At 44.9% G+C, this 19,227-nt stretch overlaps 1 protein-coding gene across 1 annotated transcript in view; it reads left to right on the forward strand.

Moving 5' to 3' along the window:
* The window catches only part of plekhg3 (pleckstrin homology and RhoGEF domain containing G3), a 196,450-nt gene that overhangs the window by 52,230 nt on the left and 124,993 nt on the right, over positions 1-19,227 (forward strand). Inside the window, exon 3 of the mRNA XM_068039586.1 lies at positions 10,505-10,609. Within this exon, the coding sequence (XP_067895687.1) occupies positions 10,505-10,609 (105 nt within the window). The remainder of the gene's footprint in view (positions 1-10,504; positions 10,610-19,227) is intronic.

Consider the following 19,227-nt stretch of genomic DNA (forward strand, 5'->3'; position numbering starts at 1 on the left):
GGACGTGGGGTCTGATTTGGGGAGAGAGCTGGGACGTGGGGTCTGATTTGGGGAGAGAGCTGGGACGTGGGGTCTGATTTGGGGAGAGAGCTGGGACGTGGGGTCTGATTTGGGGAGAGAGCTGGGACGTGGGGTCTGATTTGGGGAGAGAGCTGGGACGTGGGGTCTGATTTGGGGAGAGAGCTGGGACGTGGGGTCTGATTTGGGGAGAGAGCTGGGACGTGGGGTCTGATTTGGGGAGAGAGCTGGGACGTGGGGTCTGATTTGGGGAGAGAGCTGGGACGTGGGGTCTGATTTGGGGAGAGAGCTGGGACGTGGGGACTGATTTGGGGAGAGAGCTGGGACGTGGGGACTGATTTGGGGAGAGAGCTGGGACGTGGGGACTGATTTGGGGAGAGAGCTGGGACGTGGGGTCTGATTTGGGGAGAGAACTGGGACGTGGGGGCTGATTTGGGGAGAGAGCTGGGACTTATTTGGGGAGAGAGCTGGGACGTGGGGGGCTGATTTGGGGAGAGAGCTGGGACCTGGGGACTGATTTGGGGAGAGAGCTGGGACATGGGGGCTGATTTGGGGAGACAGCTGGGACATGGGGGCTGATTTGGCTAGATAGCTGGGACATGGGGGCTGAGGAGAGACGTGGGTGTTATGGTAAATTCACTGAAATATTAAGAGGCCCAGGCTAATGCCCTGGGGACATGGGTTCAAATCCCACCATGGCAGCTGGTGGAATTTAATTCAATTAAGTAATAAAAGTCTGGAATTGAAAGCTAGTCTCAGTATTGTTGCCATGAAACTATTATCGACTTGCCCAGTGTCTGAAATGCTCAATCACCATGCATGAGGGTGAATTAAGGTTCGGGTTCCTTGAGACTCCAGTTGGCTGTTGGACAACTGAAGCCACGCGCAACCAATAAAGAATACTGAATCAGACGTAACCCTTTCAGTACCAAGCATTTGATGGTGTGTTTAGCTCTCTTAGTTCCCAGCACCATGTTTAACACCTTCAGGACCAAGTTTGTTTTCCAGCTGTATGCTTAACTCTTTCAGTACAAAGAGACAACAGTACATTTAACTCCCTCAGTACTGAGCCTGAGTCCCAGTTGCATGTTTAACTCTTTCAGTACCTGGCACCTATTGTGGTGGTGTGTTTAACTCGCTTCATGCTCAGCGCTGCATTTAACACACTCAGGACCAGGCCTGTGTAGTCGCAACACATTTGCTGTTCAAGCAAGATTAACTCCCTCAATGCTGAGTCCATACAGTGGCAATAGATTTAACAACAACAACTTGCTTTTAATGTAGGAAAATGTCCCAAGGCACTTCAGAGGAGCATTATCAAACAATATTTGACAGCGAGCTATATACGGAGGTACTAGGATAGGTGAGCAAAAGCTTGGTCAAAGAGGTAGGTTTTAAGCAGCATCTTACAGGTGAAGAGGTTTATGGAGGAAATGTCAGAGCGTAGAGCCTAGGGAGCTGAAGTCATGACTGCCAGTAGTGGAGCAAAAGAAATTGGGAGCACAAGAGGCCAGAATTGGAGAAGCATAAAGATCTTGGAGGATTGTTGGGCTGGAGTCCTCTTGGGAGTCATGTAGCACTGCTGTGTTTAATCTTCTCAATACCAAGCCCATGCTCTAGTAGCCTGTGTGTGGCTATGTTACCCGAGTGTGTGTTGGTGAAGCATTTGTGATAACCATGTTGTCCTCACCATTGGTACAGTGTTGTGCCCTCTAGCACCTGTTGTTTGGACAGCTCCTGATGGGTCACCATCGAGCAACGTATTCAATTCGTTAAACAGTGGACCATCGCATTTTGTGACGACCTACTTCTCCCCCTGTACCCGCACTCCCCCAACCAGCTGCTTCCCAGGCCATTACCCTGGGATTCCTGTGGCTCAGAGCTGTGGGATCACACCCTGCATTTCATGAAGCTGTCAATGTGGGGGAGAGATGCAGCACAAAAACTCGAAACCCCATGAAACATGGCCCAGCTGGTCTCATTCTTAAGAGTGAGATAGATTGTAGTGGGTCAGGATTTTTTTCTATTGTGGGCACAGTACAAATCAGTAAACAAACCAAGGTTGATTAAACATTAATTTACAAATATAAACTGCTTACCAATGACAATGCACTTCCAGCACTACTATTTAGCACAATTGGTACACTGCCAATTTATATTAGACTTGTCTTTGCTTCTACCTATGGAAAGCAAGCCCACTGCCTGTGATATTGCCCATGGCCTTGTCCCTCTCTATTGCTATAATCTCCCCAGCCCTACAACCCCCCAAGATCTCTGCGCTCTTCCAATTCTGGCCTCTTGTACATCCCTGACTTCCTTTAGCCCGCTACTGGTGGCTGTGCCATCAACTATCTAGGTCCCAAGCTCTGAAATTCCTCCCTAAACCTCTTTGTCTAGCTACGTTCTCCTTAAAACTGATCTCTTTGAGTGAGCTTTTGGTCATCTGCCAGAATGTTCCTTTTGGCTCAGTGTAAATGTTTGTCTGATAATGCTCCTGTGAAGCTCCTTGGGATGATTTGCTGCAATAAAAATGCCAAATGTAATACTCCAGAAAGCCAGTTGGTGAAGGATAATACGGGAGCCAATCTTTACTTTGTGTAACATTTATTTACAGAGTGAAACATTACAAGCATAAACTTCCTAGCTCAAGCACACATCACAGGTTCAGTAAATGTCTCTTTATATGTGCTGAAGTGAAACTGTAATTAATGACCTCCATCTGCATATAATTAAACACAGTTGGTACACAATTAACAATATATAAATGCAAATTGTTAAAAATGGAACATTTACAGATGGACCGAATTTGCTTCTTGACTTATGTTGCTTTCAACGTCACCAAATCCTGATGTTACGTTTGTTAAATAAATGCTGGCAAGCGATTTTTTAAAAAATCCTCCTTGTATTCTGATGTATCTCACTCTGAAAAGCACACCTAACTCCCTGGGTCTAAACGAGTTTCCAATCAGTCTTGGTCCATCTTATTATGTCCCACGATCAGCAGGATTGCAGATACCCATGTCAGGCTGTATCTGAATAGAAATTTTCTCTTCATTCTCAAAAAGCTGTCAGACAAGGGTTAGTGGGGAACATTCTGGCCTCTGAGTCAGAAGGACGTGGATTCAAGTCCCACTACAGAGGCTTGAGCCCAAAATCCAGGCTGACACTCTTAGTGCTGCACTATTGGAGGTGCTGTCTTTCTGATGTGATACCCTGAGATCCCATCTGGTGCCTTCGGTGGATGTAAAAGATCTTGTTGCACTACCTCAATGAACAGACTGTGGCCAATATTTCTCCTTCGACCGCCATCACTAAAAGTGATTATCTGGTCATTTTCACATTACTGTTTGTGGGAGCTTGCTGTGCACAACTTGGCTACCACATTTCCCACATGACAACAGTGACTGCACTTCTAATGTACTTCATTGGCTGTGAAGTGCTTTGGGACATCGTGAAAGGCAAAAGTTCTTTTTTTTTAAAACAGGCGCCAATTTCTGTTTTGTGAAGTGGTGGCAGAGAATTTGATTGCACTTTGTTTTGTGTGAAGCCAGAGCTGACACATCTAAGCCCTGTATTTAAAGAAATGGGCCTCCACTCCAAATAAGCAGACTCGACAGGCTTGACCCAATCAACTGCTCGACCTTTAGCCCCGTGCTCACTCACCCATTCACTGGGCAGAAGTGGCTTGGTTAGTTTTCCTTTGAACACAAAGCTTACTGGGGTCTTGTGGTTAGATTTGTTTACCCAGCCCGGGAAGGGGGCCCGCCCATCTGTTTCCTCCAGAGGCCCACAGGTCAGGGCTGGCCTAACAGGGCATGTAACCCCATGCTGTGTAAATCACAGCTGAGGAGCCTGTGGGTTCATGCGGCGTGGCCTCTTAGGTTGCAAGAAGCATTTTCCTTTCCTTCCTGGTCCTGAGCCAGCAGGGCACTCTGCTTCCAGTTTCCTATCTCTTCCGGAATATGGGAAGGACCTTCCTCAGAAACTCCTAAACACTTGCAGCTCCTGGGAGTTTGCACTTTGCAAAGGCAGAAAGACTTGCATTTATATAGCACCCTTCCCATCCTCAAGATGTCTCAAAGTGCTTTGCAGCCAATGGAGCACTTTTCAAATGTAGTCACTGTTTTAAAGTTGGGAACGCAGCAGCCAATTTGCACACAGCAAGCTCCCACAACAGCAATGTGATCATGACCAGATAATCTGTTTTTTAAGTGATGTTTGTTTAGGGATAAATATTAGCCAAGACACTGAGGAGGACTCTCCTGCTCTTCTTCAAAAATTGCCAGGGGGTCTTTTACATCCACCTGAGGGGGAAGATGCGGCATGAGTTTAACATTTCAGTAGAAAGACAGCATCTCTGACAGTGCAGACTCCCTCAGTACTGCACTGGTGTGTCAGCCTGGTTTCTTTGTTCAAGTTGTGAGAGTGCTATCACTGAGCCAAAAGTAGCTCCTTTCAAAGGAAATCCTGAATTTTACTTGACAATCATGGAAGATAATCGGAACCAGAGGTCATCAATACATGGTGAAGAAACAATAGTTGGAGCAGATATCAGGTGGAATTCTGCGCAAAGAGTGAGAAATGTCTGAATCTGCTCGTGGTCAGGTGGTGGAGATGCAGAGATCAAAAACTTTCTGAACACAGACTGGTTTTATATTGTGTTTGACCCGTGTTATAGTGGTGCCAGTTAATGGCATTGAAATCTGTGGTAAATTTGCAAGGACATTTTGGCCGGGAAGACAGTTTAGCAAAGGTTTTGCCATCCAACATTCCAGCCAATTTCCTTTTGGGTTGCAGTTGGTCATTTCTGGCTCACACACTAGACCTGGGCACCTGTGCCACAGGCCTGGGCACTGTTGAATCGGCTTCAGCGGACGATGTGCTGGGAGAGTAAGATTACCACACAGGGACTCCACTGTAAGGCGGTCCACTACAGCATGGAACTCGGTATAATATGGGTCCTTCTTGGACCCTGAAATTTTCATTCTGCAAATGCGACCACAAGCCTCCCCCCCCCAGTACGAGCACAGCCACGCACTATTAAAAAAGAAAAATTAAATACAGCCATTTAATTATTTGCTTGATTTTACATAGCCCCTCCTTTATTCATTTATTTTGGAGCACGAGGACTGAAAACTGTAGGGATATGCACTCAATATTGGCCCTGGGCCTCTGGCGGGATCAAGCATGATAGTAGGCACCAGCTACAAAGTGATGCGGTCTTGAGATATGGACCCATGGACTGCGTTGTAGTGTGGTCCCAGTGTAGATTGATGGGCATCAATGGGCACTGGGAGCGTCTCTGGAGTGGGGTTTGAACCCATGACCTGCTGACTCGGGGTGAAAGTGCAAACCACTGAGCCAAGGCTCAGTGAGCAACGCACTGAAAGTCACACGATGAAGGGTCAGCTGCTGAGCCCTTGGTTTTCGGCCTGCGGAGTTTAGCGTTCAGCAATGGGTCTAACGCTGCGAGTGCTGTCTGAGAACAGGCTGACAATCCAGTTTGGACCTACGGTGTCAGCTGTGGCTCAGTGGACATCACTCTCACCTGAGTCTGAAGGTTGTGGCTTCAAGTCCCACTCCAGAGACTTGAGCTCAAAAATCTTGTTGACCCTCCAATGCAGTACTGAGAGAGTGCTGCACCATTGGGGGTGCTGTCTTTCGGAAGAGACGTTAAAGTGAGGTCCCTTCTGACCCATCACATGAACATAAAAGATCCTGTGCCACTATTTCAAAGAAGAGCAGTGGAGTTCTCCCCGATGTTCTGGCCAATATTTATCCCTCAACCAACATCAGTAAAACAGATGTTCTGGTCATTATCACATTGCTGTTTTTGGGAGCTTGCTGTGTGCAAATTAGCTTCTGCCTTTCCTACATTACAACACTGACCACATGTGTAGAGTACCTCACTGGCTGCAAAGTGCTTTGGGGCATCTTGAGGTTGTGAAGGACGCTATATAAATCCGAGTTCTTATTTCCTACAAGATGTTTCCACACAGCAACCTGAGATATCGCCAGTCAGCCTCTGACAAACATCATTTCAGTTTAGAACTTAATTCATGCTGAGGAGTTGTTAACATTCCATGATAGGGAGGGTTGAGGGATGTAAGTGCCACGGTGAGGCTGGTGCCTATAGCTGTTCAAAGGGTTTGGGGAGTGTTATATGAAAGGCTGCTGATTTCCAATGTGTTCAATGTTCGCCCCTCCTCCCCACCAGGGGATTAGACACTGTTCCCTTCCCCCAAGCTCAGAAACAACAGCCTCTGGTTCCTCTGACATCAAACACTCCGTTGCATTAATCATTTCACAGTCAGTGTCAGGTAAAGAACTAAGGCAATAGCTAACTAATCCAGCTGCCATTTTGCACAGCGGACAGGTACTGTAGCACACTATTGATGAAGTACTGCAATGGTTATTTGACTTGAGTGGTAATCCGAGAGCTGGATAGCCCCGATTTTTAATTTTGGCACCATTTTTGGCATGTGAGCTTTGGTGTTGTTTGAAAAAAATGTAAAAATGAGCCTTTCAGTCCTCTTCCGGGTCCGGGTCCTCTTTCTTTCAAGTTGTTTTATATAATTTAAATGTCCTTGCTCTACAGGCCAGCCTTTGCTCAGTATTTTAATTTCAAAAGTTAAGGAAAGGTGGGGCCTTTGGGGCAGGGGTTTTCAAATCACACAGGGGAACCCAGCAACCCATGATGATCAAAGCCAGGAGATGTGTGCCTGGTGCAGAATTAAGAAAATAAATTGCAAGTACAAAATGGAGAAGTTGAGGATTGAACGGATGCTGCCCTTTACCCAACTCACTGAGAGGACAGTGCGCTGTTCCCAGAGCTATTTGCATCTCAGACACTTCCTGCCCTGATGCGCTAATGCATGCTTAGCTTGGCAGATGTTGCTTAACCTGGCATATCACAGCTTTGACAGTGCAGTGCTCTGTGCTGCCACATGAGGAATGAAAGCTCGGCCAACCGTTTCCAAGTCAAACGAAAAGTGAACAAACTTGCATTTTTATCGAACCTTTCATCACCTCCGGACATTCCAAAGTGCTTTAAAGCCAGTTGTATATGTTATGACCAGGTGAGAAAGGTGTCCAGGGGTCCCTCTCAGCCTTCACCTGGTCTTACCGTAACAGGGTTTCATTTTTTTTAAACTGTATTTTTTAGCTCCCCCTTGGTGAATCCTTGTTCACCGCTTTTCAATTATAAGGAAAAGAAATGAGCACAAACAGCCTTTCTTAGTTTAAAGAAGAAAAGTTGAGATTTCTTGAAGTTGAACTTGCACTCTAATTCGGTTGACGCCAACGGATACACGTTGCGCCCATGCTAGCATGCATACGCGATACACGCATGCAAATAGAGACAGGAAAGAGCAGAAGAAAAATAAGGTGGAAAAGTTTGAGGCAATATCTGAAGAGCTTTTGTTACGGTTCTTCAAGCTCACTGTAGAGTCCTTGATTGTAGGTAGATCTTGCTTTTCGTTGGGGCCCAGTATTCTTCTTAAACCTTGTTCACTGTAGGAGACTTTTCTCTCTTGGGGTTCATGTGTCTTCAGTGGAATCAGAGGCTTGTGAGAAAGAGATGGGAGCAGACAGGAGAGATCTTCTCAGTCCCGGAGCAAACAGTCTTTCTCAGTCCAAACTCTCTAGCTAGTTCAAAAGACCCCTGGAACAGCCAGTTGGTCATGTGACCAGCCGGTCCAACCAGTCCTGGCCCCTATGGATTGCATTACCCCAGCAGGCCCTGGAATGCTTCCCCACCCCCTCCCTGTCCGGTGATCAACATCCATTGTGGGTTGAATGTGTCAGGGAATGGTCCTTTTGTCTACACAAGCACCCTCTGTAAGTATGCAAATGCTTTTTCCAGCCACAGCTGATCTATTCAACAAGTCATTTCCTCGTTCCAGCAACAGTTTTTTAAAAAAAATCAATGTTCATATGACAAAAGCAATGCGCCTCATTCTTGGCAGATGGGGGCCTGCAGGACACATTCTTTTGAAGTGTATTTGCTGCTATAATGTAGGAAACATCTTGGGACATTTTACTGCATTGGAGGCACTATGTAAATGCTGTTGTCAACTGAGTGGTAAATATTGGCCAGGACACTAGTGAGAATTTCCCTCATTTACTCTGTATCTAACCTATGCTGTACCTGCCCTGGGTTGTTTGATGGGATAGTGTAGAAGGAGTTTTACTCTGTAATTAACCCTGTGCTGTACCTGTCCTGGGAGTGTTTAATAGGGACAGTGTAGAGGGAGCTTTACTCTGTATTTAACCCATGCCATTAAAGGATTTTTTGCAACAGTTAAGGAGCTGGGTAGATGGGGGCAAGAACAGGAGGAGGACGTGACAAGCTACAAAGTGTAAGGTGCAGCATGGAAGTGAAGTTACCTTGGATTACGGATGAGTGAAGGAGAGGCACAATCTTTAACACTTGGTTCTTACATGGTTTACATCTGGCATTTAGTGAATGGAAGTTTCCAACTCCTATTTCTTTGGACCCATTTTTCATCAGAGTGCAGCGAGAGGGCTCCTGCCCAGGTTAATGATCTGCCAAACTAGTACACTCGAGCTAAGGCTGACGAACTGGGCCTCACTCTGTTACAGCTCAATGAGCAGCAGCTATGCAGTTCAAAGTGCGAATTTAGGAAGTTTGCTTTGTAATGAGAGAGCCGAGGAGTGGGGGGGATCTGTGTGCAGCAAAGCGAAGACCTCTTTCTCTGACTGGATGTGAGCTGAGGGAGGAGAGATACATCAGGTTAGATACCAGGCTGTATCTCTAGGGCAGCTGTGTGCGGGTCGTAATAAAGGGATGGGGAAAAACCATCCAGCAGTGGTACCTTACAGTAAAGACCCTTTCCGAGAGTACAGTCACTGCAATATGTCCTATCTACAAGGTGCGCTGCAGCAATTTGCCAAGCTTTCTTCCACAACACCTCTCAAACCCACCTCCTAAACAAACAAAGACAACAGATACATGGGAACACTATCCTAATTAGTGGGATTAATTGCAGACACAATGTGCAGAATGGCCTCCTGTGCTGTATAATTCTTCAATTTTAGCTCAGAGTGCCTGGCTCCCCTCTGTTGACTGAATTAAATTGAATCAGAGAATCATACAGCACAGAAGGTGCCCATTCGGCCCATCGTGCCAATACTGACACTTTGAGAGCTATGCAATTGGTCCCACTGCCCTGCTCTTTCCTCATAGGCCTGCATTTTTTTTCCTTTTCCAGTATTTATCCAGTTTCCATTTGAAAGTTCTTCCTGAATTTGCTTCCACCACCCTTTTCAGGCAATGCGTTCCATATCATAACAACTCATAGTGTAAAAAAAAAGAACTTCTCCACATCTTCCCTCTGGCTATTGTAGCCAATTATCTTAAATCTTTTTCTTTTGGTTACTAACCCTCTGGCCAGTGAAAACAGCGTGGATCAGGAGAAACAATCAAAGACCCTCATAATTTTGAACACCTCTGTTATGTCTCACCTTAACCTTTTCTGCTCAAAGGAGAACAATCCCAACGTCTCTAGTCTCTAAATAGCTGAAGTCTCTCATCCCTCGCACCATTCTGGTAAATCTCTCTGCACCCTCTCCTAGGCTTTGACATTCTTCCAAATGTCTGGTGCCCAGAATTAGATGCAATACTCCAGTTGAGGTCTAACTAGTGATTTATGAGGGTTTAGCATCTCGTCTTTGGTTTCTGAAGAAACCACAAAAGATTGTAGTAACAGTCAGTACAGATGTGAAAAAGCATACTGCTGTGTAAGGGGATCAATTGAAGGATCTAGAGGATTAGCTGTTTCATAAGGAAATCTACTTGCATCCCAAGTTTTACAACAGAATCAGTATAGAAAGAGAGAACTTTCATGACCTCGGGACATCCCAAAGCACTTTACAACCAATAAATTACTTTGGAAGTGTAGTCACTGTTGTAAAGTAGGAAATGCAGCAGCCAATTTGTACACAGTAAGCTCCCACAAACTGCAATGTGATAACCACCTGATAATCTGTTTTAGTAATGTTGGTTGAGGGATAAATACAGGCCAGGATACCAGGTATAACTCCCCTTTTCGAATAATGCCATGGGATCTTTTACATCTACCTGAGAGGGCAGACAGGGCCATGGTTTAATGTCTCATCCGAAAGCCGACACCTCCGATAGTGCAGCACTCCCTTAGAACTGCACTGGGAGTGTCAGCATGAATTATGTGCCCAAATCTCTTGAACCCTTGACCTTGACTCAGAGGCGAGAGTGCTATCATATCAAGGAAAATACAGCTAAAATTCCAACTAGATGAATCAAAAAGGACTGCTGAGCTATAACTGAAGGAATGTACTTTCCTTTTAAAAGGCACGTAATATTAGTTAGTGTGCCCAGCAGGTAGACAGAGAAGCCAAAAACAAAATACAGAAATTAAGAAAAACGTTCAAAGATAAGCTACAGAGGGGCAAGACAACTCAAGATACACTTCTTCACATTCTGCAGCTGCCGCTGATTGGATTGTCCGTCACCTTCGACCTTCGCACTCTGGCCTTTGCGCAAGCAACGTCCGGCCCAGTCGGGAGCGAATCGTAACCCAGGCTGCTAGAGGTGAGGAAATAGCAGGTTTGGAGGGCTCTATGCAGATGTATTTAGGAGGTCGCGGATTCAAGTCCCATTCCAGAGACTTGAGCACTCAATCCAGACTGGCATTCCATTGCAGTACTGAGGGAGTGCTGCGCTGTCGGAGGTGCTGTCTTTCAGATAAGACGTTAAACTGAGATCCTGTCTACCCTCTCAAATGGATGTAAAAGATCCCATACCACTATTCAAAGAAGAGCAGGAGAGTTCTCCTTGGTGTCCTGGCCAAATGTTTTCCCTCAAACATCATCACTAAAAATAGATTAGAGTCATAGAGTTGTTTACGGCACAGAAGGAGGCCATTTAGTCCATCGAGTCCGTACCGGCATTCCACGGAGCTATGCAGTCAGTCCCACTCCCTGGCTCGATTCCTGTAGCCCTGCAAGTCTATTTCTCTTAGATGGCCATCTAACGTCCTCTTGAAGTCATTGATCGTCTCTGCTTCCACCACCCTTGTGGGCAGCGAGTTCCAGGTCGTCAACATCCACTGCGTAAAAAAGTTCTTCCTTACATTCCCCCTGCATCTTTTGCCTAAAACTTTCAATCTGTGTTCACTGATCCTTGTACCATTTGTTAACGGGAACAGCTTTTCCTTGTCTAACCTTTCTAAACCCTGTCATAATCTTGTACACTTCTATTAAATGTCCCCTCAATCTCCTTTGTTCCAAGAAGAACAAGGCCAGCTTTTCAACCTAACTGTGTAACTAAGATCCTCCATCCCTGGAACCATTCTGGTAAATCTCCTCTGCACCCTCTCAAGGACCTTCACATCCTTCCTGAAGTGTGGTGACCAGAACTGGATGCAATACTCCAGTTGGGGCCTAACCAGAGCTTTATAACTTCCCTCCTATTGTACTCAATGCCTCTATTTATGAAGCCCACGATCCCTTTTGCTTTACTAACCACTCTCTCAATATGTCCTGCCACCTTCAACTATCTAAGCACATGCACCCCCAGGCCCCTCTGTTCCTGCACACTCTTTAGAACTGTGCCAGTAAGTATCTATTGCCTCTCCCTATTCCATTTGCCAAAATGCATTACTTCACACTTGTCAGTATTAAATTCCATCAGCCAGCTCCCTGCCCATTCTGCCCATTCCGTTGCAGGCAGTTCATACTCACTGTCGCACCTCCACGTTTGGTGACGACAGCAAATTTTGAGGTTCTACTGTGTTCCATATCATTTTTATATAGAAATAAAGCAAAGGTCCCAGCACTAACCCTTGTGAAACACCACTGTTTACGATCCTCCCGTCTGAAAAACAACCATTTACAACAACTCTAAAGTAAAAGCAAAATACTGCGGATGCTGGAAATCTGAAATAAAAACAAGAAATGCTGGAACCACTCAGCAGCTCTGGCAGCATCTGTGGACAGAGAAGCAGAGTTAACGTTTCGGGTCAGTGACCCTTCATCGGAACTCGTTGTTTTCTGTCCTTAAGCCAGTTTTTTAAATACATTTTTCAACTTGGTCATTATCTCATTGCTGTTTGTGGGATCTTGCTGTGCACAAATTGGTTGCCACATTTCCTGCATTACAACAGTGATTACAGTTTAAAAGTACTTCATTGGCTGTAAAGTGGCTTTGAGACGTCCTGGGGTTGAGAATTGTGTTGTCTAAATGCAATTTCTTCTTAGATCAATACACTTCATTAATTATTGCATATAAATTATGGAATGGATCAATATGCTACAACGCGTGTTAGATATTTTAAAAAATGACCATTTCAAGATAAGAAATGTATGTATACTACTGTTAAAGTTGAATGGAGTTTTGATTACACGAGAGCTGATATGAGTAGATGGCAGTGTTCCCGGCTAATGCAGCTTTTCCTGTGTTTTGTCACTGGATTTCTGGTTGCACACCAGAAATAATAGAGCGAGCCTGAAAATCTCTAGGTCTTTCCGTCACATGTTATAATACCTGCTCTTTAAGTAACGACCGCTGCTTCCTGCAATCTCACTCCCTTTTCCCAGTTGGGACTCCAGGGCATGGATGTCTCCAGGGTCAAAACTGAAATCCAGTCAACAAGAGGTTTAACCAGCAGGTGTATCTACTTCACCAGTGCACAGTCACATTTTCCCACTCCCCTCCTGAGTGTGGTGCCACTCTGTCCTCTTCCAAACTGATGAGGTGGCACAGTGCCTGTATATATACCACCGTCAGCCGTGGCTCAGTGGATAACACTCTTGCCTCTGAATCAGAAGGTTATGGGTTCAAGTCCCCTCCAGAGATTCGAGCCCATAATTCAGGCTGATACTCCCAGTACAGTCCTGAGGGAATGATGCATGGTTGCAGGTGGCGTTTTCGGATGTAGTGCCAAACTGAGGCCCTGTTTTGCCCTCTTGGTAGATGTAAAAGATCCCACTGCAATATTGTGAAGAAAAACGAGAAAGTTGGCCAATATTTATCCTGTAACCAAAATTACTAAAAACAGATTATCTGGTCATTATCACATTGCTGTGCACAAATTGGTTGCCATGTTTCCAGCATTACAGCAGTGACTACACTTCAAAAGTATGTCTTTGGCTGCAAAGTGTTTTGGGGCATCCTGAGGCTTGCATTTTTATAGCGCCTTTCACACTGAGGTTGTTCCAAAGCGCTTTACAGCCAATGAAGTGCTTTTGTCGTCACGGTTATTTGCAAGTCTTTCTTTCGTTCCACCCATGCTGGAAATGTTGTTGGAAAGCAATAACCCAAAAAAAGATCCTGCCGCATTAGTAAAGGATTGTAAAATTCCCATTCAGTTCATGTTTCAAGCAATTCGACCTTTAAACTTGATCTTCACTCACTACAAATTCCATTCACCAGAATGCCTTCACTTAATAAAATTGAAAGTGACACTGGGTTCTCCAGTGTTATCAAATGAAAAACTTACTAAAAGTGCTTCCATTTTAGAAGGACACATAGAATTGAAAAAAACCGTAATGCAAAGGAAACCTACCAAATTAAATAACCTGAGTCCACTATACCCTCCAGCCCCTGCAGTGCCCACTAGTTGCATAAGAACTCAAGTACTGACCGAGTCCGCATGCTCCTTCTCCATAGAAACATAGAAAATAGGAGCAGGAGTAGGCCATTCGGCCCTTCGAGCCTGCTCTGCCATTCATTATGATCGTGGCTGATCATTCAACTCAGTAGCCTGTTCCCACTTTCTCCCCATATCATTTGATCCCTTTCGCCTCAAGAGCTATATCTAACGCCCTTTTGAAAACACACAATGTTTTGGCCTCAACTGCTTTCTGTGGTAGCAAATTCCACAGGCTCACCGTTGTCTGGGTAAATAAATTTCTCCTCATCTCAGTCCTGAATGGTTTACCCCGTATCCTTAGACTATGACCCCTGGTTCTGGACTCCCCCACCATCGGGAACATCCTTCCTGAATCTACCCTGTCAAGTCCTGTTAGAATTTTATAGGTTTCTATGAGATCCCCCCTCACTCTTCTGAACTCCAGCGAATATAATCCTAACTGACTCAATCTCTCCTCATACGTCAGTCCTGCCATCCCAGGAATCAGTCTGGTAAACCTACGCTGCACTCCCTCTATAGCAAGAACATCCTTCCTCAGATAAGGAGACCAACATTGCACACAATATTCCAGGTGTAGCCTCACCAAGGTCCTGTATAATTGCAGTGACATCCCTGCTCTTGTACTCGAATCCTCTCACTATGAATATACCATTATGAATAGGCCAATATACCATTTGCCTTTTTTACCACCTGTTGCACCTGCATGCTTATCTTCAGCGACTGGTGTACGAGAACACCCAGGTCTCGTTGCATATTCCCCTCTCTCAGTTTATAGCCGTTCAGATAATAATCGGCCTTCCTGTTTTTGCTACCAAAGTGGAGAACCTCACATTTATCCACACTATACTGCATCTGCCATGCATTTGCCCACTCACTTTGACAGTAGATTTGTCAAGCATGATTTCCCTTTCGTAAATCCATGCTGACTCTGTCCGTTTCTACCACTGTTCTCCAAGTGCTCTGCTATAAAATCTTTTATAATGGACTCTAGAATTTTCCCCACTGCCGACGTCAGGCTGACTGGTCTATGATTCCAAGGTCACCTGGGTACAGACAAGAGTGCAGAAGAAAGGCAGGCAGTCAGAGTGACTTTTCCTGCCACAGCCTCCCACCAATGGGCCTCATCCAATTTGGGCCTGTGGGTAGCCACCTTGACCAGGCCCAGGAGTAGACCCATGAGGAGGTCTTGGATCTGTGGTGGCGCTGAGAGGTGGGTCACTGAGACGGTGGTGAGCTTCGGTGCAATGCAGTATATCTCTGCTGTCTGTATTTTTACACACACCCTGTCAGCTTCAGCCATTCCATTGCACTTGCTGACCTGCGCTGGCTCCAGGTCCACCAATGTCTCGATTTGTTTTTTTTTAAATTCTCATCCTTGTGTTCAAATCCCTCTATGGTCTCACCCCTCCCTATCTCTGTAACTTCCACTAATCCGATCTAAGATCTCTGCACTCCTCCAATTCTAGCTCTCTTGTCTATCTGGCACTTCCTTTGCTCCACGGTGGTGGCTGTACCTTTACAAACATATGAATTAGGAGCAGAAGTAGGCCATTTGGCCCCCCAAGCCTGCTCCACCATTCAATAAGATCGTGGCTGATCTGTTTGTGTTTCAAATTCCATACTCCCATCTACCCTCGATAACCCTTGATTCCCTTGCTTAGTAAGAATCTATTTACCTGTGCCTTAAAAAATATTCAGTGACCCCGCCTCTGCCACCTTCTGAGGCAGAGAATTCCAATGTCGCACAACCTTCTGAGAGAAAAAATTTCTCCTCACCTGCGTCCTAAAAGGGCCACCCCTAATTTTAAAGCAGTGCCCCTTAGTTCTGGACTCACCCACAAGCGGAAACATCCTATCTATATCCACCTTGTCAGGACTGTTCAGGATCTTATATACTTCAATCAAGTCTCCCCTCACACTTCTAAACTCCAGTGAAAACAAGCTCAGTCTGTCCAACCTGTCTTCATAAGAGAACCCGTTCATTCCAGTTATCAATCTAGTAAACCTCCTCTGAACTGCCTCCAACACATTTACATCCTTCCTTAAATAAGGAGACCAAAACTGCACACAGTATTCGTGATGTGGTCTCACCAATGCCTTGTATAACTGAAGCATAACATCCTTCCTTTTATTTTCAATTCCTCTCATAATAAAGGATAGCATTCCATTAGCCTTCATTATTACCTGCTGTACCTGCATACTAACCTTTTGTGACTCATGCACTAGAACACCTAGATCCCTCTGCACCTCGGAGTTCTGCAGTCATTCTCCGTTTAAGTAATACTCTGCTTTTTCATTCTTTCCCTACCTATCTTTGTGTCATCTGCAAATTTAGCCACTATGCCATCGCTCCCCTCATCTAAGTCATTGATATAAATTGTAAAATGTTGAGGCCCCAGCACAGACCCCTGCGGGCCTCCACTCGTCACATCCTGCCAATCAGAAAAGAAACTCTCTGTTTTCTGCTAGACAGCCAATCTTTTATCAATGTTAATATGTTACCCCCGACACCAAGAGCTCCTACTTTGCACAATAACTTTTTATGTGGCACCTTGTCAAATGCCTTCTGGAAATCCACGTACAGTACATCAAAGGGCTGTCCTTTATCCACAGTACATGTCACTCCTTCAAAGACCTCCAACAAATTGGAGTTCTTTAGCCATCTGGCAGCTAAGCTCTGGAATTTCCTTCCAAAGCCTCTCCATCTCTAGTTTCCCCTTTAAGATATTCCTTTAACCTACCTCTTTGCCCAAGCTTTTAGTCATCTGTCCTAATATCTCACAAGAACATAAGAAATAGAAGCAGGAGTAGGCCATTCGGTCCCTCGAGCCTGCTCTGCCATTCAATAAGATCATGGCTGATCTGATCTTGGCTTTAACTCCACTTTCTTGCCTGCCCCCCATAACCCTTGACTCCTTTGTAGATCAAAAATCTGCCTAACTCAGCCTTGAATATATTCAGTGACCCAGCCTCCACTGCTCTCTGGGGTAGAGAATTCTGAAGATTAACGACCCTCTGAGAGAAGAAATTCCTCCTCGTTTCCGTCTTAAATGGGAGACGCCTTATTCTGAAACTGTACCTCCAAGTGCTTGATTCCCCCTCTCAGCATCTACCCTATCAAGCCCCCAAGAATCTTAGACATTTCAATAACATCATCTCTCATTCTTATAAACTCCAATGATTATAGGCCCAACCTGCTCAATTATTCAATTATTCCTCATAAAACAATCCCTTCATCTCAGGAATCAGCCTCGTAAACCTTCTCTGAACTGCTTTCAATGTAAGTATATCCCTCCTTAAGTAAAGAGACCAAAACTGTACACAGTACTCCAGGTGTGGTCTCACCAATGCCCTGTACAGTAGGCAAGACTTTGCTACTTATATACTCCAACCCCCTTGCCATAAAGGCTAACATTCCATTTGCTTTCCTAATTACTTGCTATACCTGCACACTGACTTTTTGTGATTCATGTACCAGAACATCCAGATCCCTCTGTACTGCGGCATTCTGCAGTCTCTCTCCATGTAAATAATAATCTGCTTTTCTATTCTTCCTGTTAAAGTGGACAACCTCACATTTTCCAACATTCTACTCCATCTGCCAAATTTTTGCCGCCTCACTTAATCTATCTATAACCCTTTGCGTACTCTTTGTGACCTCCTGCCAATTTGCTTTCCACCTATTTTTGTATCGTCAGCAAACTTGGCAGCAATATACTCAGTCCCTTCATCCAAGTCATTAATATAAATTGTAAATAGTTGAGGCCCCAGCACTGATCCCTGTGGCACTCTACTAACTATAGTTTCCCAACCTGAAAATGACCCATTTATCCAATGTCTGTGTTTCCTGTTAGTTAGCCAATCCTCTATCCATGCAAATGTATCACCCCCAACAGCATGAGCTCTTATCTTGTGTAGTAACTTTTTATGTGTCACCTTATTGAATGCCTTTTGGAAATCCAAATACACTACATCTACTGATTCCCCGTTATCTATCCTTCTTTGGCTCCATGTCAATTTATCTTTGATAATGCTCTGTTGTTGTTGATAAACGCAAGTGATTTTGGGTGCAGGGAAAGGACAGCTCATGGAGAACGCAGTGTAATTCAGTGCCATGAGAAAGAAAGGCTTACATTTTTATAGCACTTTTCACAACCTCAGGATGTCCCAATGCACTTTACAGCCAATTAAGTACTTTTGAAGTATAGTCACTGTTTAACATGTGAAATGCAGCAACCAATTTGGGCATAGCAAGATCCCACAAACAGCAATGTGAAAAATCACCAGGTAATCTGTTTCAGTGGTATTGGATGAGGGATAAATATTGGCCGGGACACGGGGCAGAACTCCCCTGCTCTCCGTTGTAATAGTGCATGGGATTTTTTTTTGCATCCACCTCTGAAAGCAGTTGGGGCCTCAGGTTGATGTCTTATCTGAAAGACAATACCTCCAACAGTACAACACTTCCTCAGTAATGCTCTGGGACTATCAGCCTGGATTATGTGCTCAGGTCCCTGAACAAAGCTTAGGATGAGAGCAGTGTAACTTGCTGTGGAGACTGGGTATGGTTACATATCCAGTGCAGGGAGAATACAGTAGTTACAGTCATGAAAATCATACATTATAGAAGGAGTTATTTGGCCCATTGTGTCTGTGCCGGCCCTATGAAAGAGCTATCCAATTAGTCCCACTACCCCCGCCTTTCCCCATAGTCATACTACCATACGAATTAGGAGCAGGAGTAGGCCACTCGGCCCCTCGAGCCTGCTCTGCCATTCAATAAGATCATGACTGATCTGATTGTTACCTCAACTCTGCATTCCCGCCTACCCCAATAACCTTTCACCCCTTGCTTATCAAGAATCTATCTACCTCTGCCTTAAAAATAATCAAAGACTCTGCTTCCACTGCCTTTTGAGGAAGAGAGTTCCAAAGACTCACGACCTTCTGAGAAAAAATGTTTTCCTCATCTCTATCTTAAATGGGTGACACCTTATTTTTAAACAGTGACCCCTAGTTGTAGATTCTCCCACAAGGGGAAACATCCTTTCCACATCCACCCTGTCAAGACCCATCAGAATCTTGTATGTTTCAATCAAGTCACCTCTTACTCCTCTAAACTCCAGCGGATACAAGCCTAGCCTGCCCAACCTTTCCTCATAAGGCAACCTGCCCATTCCAGGTATTAGTCTAGTAAACCTTTTCTGAACTGCTGTTTCCTTTGCATTTACATCCTTCCTTAAATTTGGAGACCAATATTGTACACAGTACTCCAGATGTGGTCTCACCAATGCCCTGTATAGCTGAAGCATAACCTCCCTAACTTTGTATTCAATTCTCCTCACAATAAATGATAACATTCTATTAGCTTTCCTAATTACTTGCTGTACCTGCATACTAACCTTTTGCGATTCATGCACTAGGACACCCAGATCCCTCTGCATCTCAGAGCTCTGCAATCTCTCACCATTTAGATAATATGCTTCTTTTTAATTCTTCCTGCCAACATGGATAATTTCACTTTTTCCCACATTATACTCCACTTGCCAGATCTTTG

Source organism: Heterodontus francisci, chromosome 9, assembly GCF_036365525.1.
Source record: "Heterodontus francisci isolate sHetFra1 chromosome 9, sHetFra1.hap1, whole genome shotgun sequence".
NCBI lineage: Eukaryota > Metazoa > Chordata > Chondrichthyes > Heterodontiformes > Heterodontidae > Heterodontus > Heterodontus francisci.